Raw genomic sequence first — 5,025 nt, forward strand, 5'->3', positions numbered from 1 at the left:
TCGGCTGTTGGTTCCTTGTGCGAGTGCTCTCACGCTGGCCACCTTCTGGCCCACTGACACGAATTCAGGCCCCAGGGAGGCAGAGACCAGCTGGCTGTCCCCTGGAGGCCTGACCCGGGCCCAGGGGAAAGGCCTGGGGCAGGGGCCACCCTTCTGGTGAAGTCTGGGATGTTGGCAGAAAGAACCAGGGATGCGGGAGAGAGTAGTTAAGGATATGGGATCGGTCCTCAGATTCCTGGAGAGCTGGTGGGTGGGAGAGGGAGGTGGACACTGTTCTAGAAGACTGTCCTGGGACCGCTGGGAGGCCAACTGCTATTCACCCTGATCTCAAGGATGTTCTCCAAATTAGGACCTTAAAACATGAGCACTGACTCAAACAGGAATGCTCCTCATCCAGCAGGCAGGCAGAACCACATGCAAAGCCCAGACCTTTACTCCAGCCAGGTCCTCCCCCCTGAGCCAGCCTCTTAACTTAGCTCCCCTGACCCACCAGCCTTTCATTGGCCTCCCTGGCCCACAGCCTCTCCCTGGCCCACAGCCTCTTCCTGGCCCACAGCCTCTCACTAGCCTCCCTGACCCACCAGCCTCTCACTGGCCTCTCTGGTCCACCCGCCTCTTTGGTAGTCTCCCTGATGCTACCGGCTGCCTCCAACCGGCTCTCCACATTGCAGCCAGAGGGGTCACATTAAAGGGATTATGCCCCTCTCCAATTCAGGGCCCTTCTGCGACTCCCTCCTGCTCCAAGCTAATGTCTATTTTCCCTGACAAGGCCTCCAGGTTCAGGTCCAGCTTCCCTACCCATTCTTTCCAGAAGCCCTCTGAGTCAGGCACTGTGCTCATTCCCCACTGCACCCTCCAGCTTCAACCCCTCTTCACAGCCTCTAGTTCCCCAGGCCCCGTGCTGCAGTTTGGGCCTCTGGCAGGAAACAACCTTGCCTCTCCACCCTCTTCATTTTCCTATCCAACAGGAAGCTTTTCTGGACAAGCTCCCAGCACCCATACTCCCTGGGACATGTCTCTAGCTGCATTTACTATCTGCTCTGTGGCCACCTATCTACCTTCCCCACCACACTGAGCTCCCCGACCCTGGCAGGTCTGACACAGACAGATGTGATGAATGAATAAATGAACAAGCACCTGAGTAGCCAGGAGGCAAAGAAGCATTTCACGCAATAGATTCCCCAATTCTTAGACCCATTCCTAGACATTTCAGCACATGCTGGTGGGTCAACTCCAAAGCCCCCTCCTCACCTTGTCACTCAGTAGCCTGCCTCCTTGTTCCTCTTTTAAGTTTCTTCTTTTCCTTCGCCCTCCCTCATTCACTCTAACCTCTTTCTGTGTGTCTGTCCCCCTGCCTGGGACATTTTCCCCTCTCCTCTCAATCCTGAGGGAGCTCCTTGAAGACAGAAATCGTATTTTATCAATCTTGTGTCCTCAGTCTTTTTGTGGCCACATTTGATAAATGCCAGTTGAATGAGGGAGTGTGAGATGAATGTGACCAGCCCAGCTCCATACTTTACCTGATAGACCCACTAAGGTGGGATCTGTTCTCTTAAGGATCCACACACTCCTGGCCATTAAGGGCCAGTTCTGTGCCAGGCCCTGAGTCAGATGTTTCCACACACACCGCTTCTCACGCCTAGTTCTCCCTCCGCCTCACCCCCAGATGTGAGAGTGTTCCTGCATGAGTTGCTGTCCTCCTCTTGCGTACTGATGGGTTTATAGACATCCAGCCCAGCTGCTTTCTCTGAGCCACAGTATGGCCCTGGGTGCTGAGCACTTATGGGTTCCATCTCAATCCTAACAGCCTATGAGGTGGGCATACTGTTATCTGAAGAAACCAAGGCCCTGAGAATGGTGGTTATGAACCCAAAATCATACTTCTAGGTAGCAGGGCAGAGATTCAAACCAGGTATTTCCAAATCCCGAGCCTATTACTAAACAAATAACCAGTAGACCAGACCACCTGGATGTTAAGTGCTCTAAACTTCCAAACACCATGCCAGGCTCCATGCCAGACACCTGTTTGTTAAAAGAGCACAGGAAAGACCTGGTTGGGTGGCTCAGTTGTTTGGAGCATCGTCCCTTACACTAAAGTTGTGGGTTCGATTCCTGGTCAGGGTGCATTTAGAAGGCAACCAATTTAAGTTTTTCTCGCACATCAATGCTTCTCTCTCTGTCCCTCTTCTCTCTAAAAATCAATAAAAACATATCCCCAGGTGAGAATTATAAAAAAGAAAAAGGGAGGAGGAAAGAGAGGACTTCTCCTCTTCAGCATGTTCATCTCACAAAGTTCACTCAGGAATATTATTCCTATTCATCTAGCTGCACAGGCCAGAAGCCTAGAAGTCCCCTGGGTTTCTCACTCCCCATACACATCCAACCCAAAACCCAGTTTTGTCCATTCTAACTTGAAATATCTCAACTCCATCTGCTTCTCCTCATTCCCTATGATCACTACCCGAGTTCTGGCCACCATCAGCTCTTACCACAATGGTTTCTGCTCCTTCAATCTTGTCTCCACACAGCACGGTCACAAGGCTATCTCTAAAACATATATCTGGTAATATCATTTTCTCACTTGAAATCCTTCAGAGGTTTCAGGATAACTTTGCCCAAATTCTTTTTTAAAAATATATGGTTTTTATTGATTTCAGAGAGGAAGGGAGAGGAAGAGATCCAGATTCTTTTTGAAAAATATATGTTTTTATTGATTTCAGAGAGGAAGGGAGAGGAAGAGATAGAAATATCAATGATGAGAGGGTATCATTGATCGGCTGCCTCCTTCACGCCCCCTACTGGGGACCGAGCCTGCAACCCGGGCATGTGCCCTTGACCAAAATTGAACCCAGGACCCTTGAGTCTGCAGGCTGACGCTCTATCCACTGAGCCAAACCAGCTAGGGCTTGTCCATATTTTTTATCTTTTATTGGAGGCACTAAGCCTTTGCACAGGCTGTTCCTCTTTCCCAGAACACCCTCTTGTAGTAATTTCTATCCCCTTCATCCTAATGGCGACCTTTTGAGCGCCCCCTGCTCCCATGGGTTAGTTACCTCTGATACTTCCAGGTACTTCTCACATTTTAGCAATTAACACACTGCTTTGCAATGGCCTGTTCACTAGACTGCACCTCACCAGACAGTAACATCATTAACTTGTTCACCCTTTTATTTTATTTTTTAAAATATATTTTATTTTATTTTTTTTACAGAGAGGAATTATTTATTTAAAATACTAAAGGCCCGGTGCACAAAATTCATGCACTTGGTGGGGTCCCTCAGCCCGGCCTGTGCCCTCTCGCAGCAACCAAGGTACATGCCCTTGACTGGAATCGAACCCGGGACCCTTGAGTCCGCAGGCTGACGCTCTATCCACTGAGCCAAACCGGCTAGGTCACCCTTTTATTACTTAAACAACCTGTACTCATTGTTAACTATGTGCCCTATGTACACGATGGAGACCCAGACCTTGTCTTGGAGGACAGGAACTGTTTCTTTGGAGATCTCTCAGAGTCTAAACAGCAACAGGCTCCACACTTTTGTTGAACCAACAATCGAACGTCCTTACGTCCTTTGCCAATCCCTGCTGCCGCGCGTAACAGCAACAGGCTCCACACTTTTGTTGAACCAACAAGCGAACGTCCTTACATCCTTACGTCCTTACGTCCTTTGCCAATCCCTGCTGCCGCGCGGACTTCTGGGAATCGTAGTCTCGAGATTCTAGCCCCTCTCTGTGGCGCAGCCGTGGGAGTTCAGGCCGTTTGGCTGCAGATGCGCATGTGCTGGGAGGCGGGGTGGTGGGACTGCGCATGCCTAGAGGGTGCTACCTGTGGGCGGTGCGCTGTGGAGGCGGGGACTCGGGGACTCCAGGTTTTCTCGGCTGAGCCGTCTGTCTGCTAGGATGGCCGGGAGGGGGAAGCTCATTGCGGTGATCGGAGATGAGGACACGGTGACGGGCTTCCTGCTGGGCGGCATCGGGGAGCTGAACAAGAACCGCCACCCTAATTTCCTGGTGGTGGAGAAGGATACCACCGTCAATGAGATCGAAGAGTCAGAGAGATCGGTCCGCCGACCCTTCGGAGTGGAGGCCTCCGCTCCCCAAATTCCCTTTGGGGGGGGGGCTATGTCGGGGTCACGGGCTCCACCTCACATGACCGTGTGTCACGAAAGGAGGGGAACGGAGCTCGTGACGGACGCCGCCCCTCGGTCCCACTTACCCCGCCGAGGTGGCGCTTCCCGGGCCCAGCCCCTCCGCAGTCCTGGCGGGTTCACCCCCAGAGCAGGCTGCGGGCATTGCCAGCGCTCGGCTGGTTGGCGAGTTGACCCCTAAAGGAACCGCACCCCCGGTGAACACCCAGGCAGCCTCGGGCTCGGGCTTGCTTGTATTTTCAGCCCTCTGCAAGGCCGAGGGCATGATGCCCCCTTAGGGGCGAGAAAACGGAAGCTCAGAGATGACAGGCACATGCGAAAGCCACATACATGATGGGGAAGAGACAGGGTAGACCTGTGAGCCCCACCCAAACCTGTCTGCCTCCTGAGCCGGGTCCACAGCCTGGCTGTGCTGTCCCCCCTGCCTGCCTGGGGACTTCCCATTGCCCCGAGCGCCGTGGGCAGCACATCAAGTCCCGGGACCCCCCCCCCCCCCCGCAACTTCAGGCCGTGTCCCGGGGACCAGAGCTGAGGAGGCCCCTGTGCTTCCCTTCACCCCTTCCCTGGGCCCCTGTCTTGGTTCCCAAGTCCCAGGAGCAAAGCACTCCCACCTGTTTTGCCCTAAACAGCCCAGTCCTGAGCTGCCAGTTGAGACTGGTTCCTGTTGCCTGGGAGTGACCCAAGTTGTCCTGGGAGGACACATTTTGCCTCAGGAACTTGCCATTTTTTTTCCAACCAAAAGGGACCTCAGAGATCAAGTCTAACTTACCCTAGGCCAGTGATGGCGAACCTTTTGAGCTCGGCGTGTCAGCATTTTGAAAAACCCTAACTTCACTCTGGTGCTGTGTCACATATAGAATTTTTTTGATATTTGCAA

The 5,025-nt window shown here is 52.7% G+C and overlaps 1 protein-coding gene across 1 annotated transcript in view; it reads left to right on the forward strand.

Annotated features, from left to right (window-relative positions):
• Positions 1 to 3,807: 3,807 nt before the first annotated feature.
• Positions 3,808 to 5,025, forward strand: part of ATP6V1F (ATPase, H+ transporting, lysosomal 14kDa, V1 subunit F) — a 3,253-nt gene continuing 2,035 nt past the window's right edge. Inside the window, exon 1 of the mRNA XM_005868931.2 lies at positions 3,808 to 4,062. Coding sequence (XP_005868993.1) covers positions 3,901 to 4,062 — 162 coding nt within the window. The 5' untranslated portion in view covers positions 3,808 to 3,900. The remainder of the gene's footprint in view (positions 4,063 to 5,025) is intronic.

Source organism: Myotis brandtii, unplaced genomic scaffold, assembly GCF_000412655.1.
Source record: "Myotis brandtii unplaced genomic scaffold, ASM41265v1 scaffold280, whole genome shotgun sequence".
NCBI lineage: Eukaryota > Metazoa > Chordata > Mammalia > Chiroptera > Vespertilionidae > Myotis > Myotis brandtii.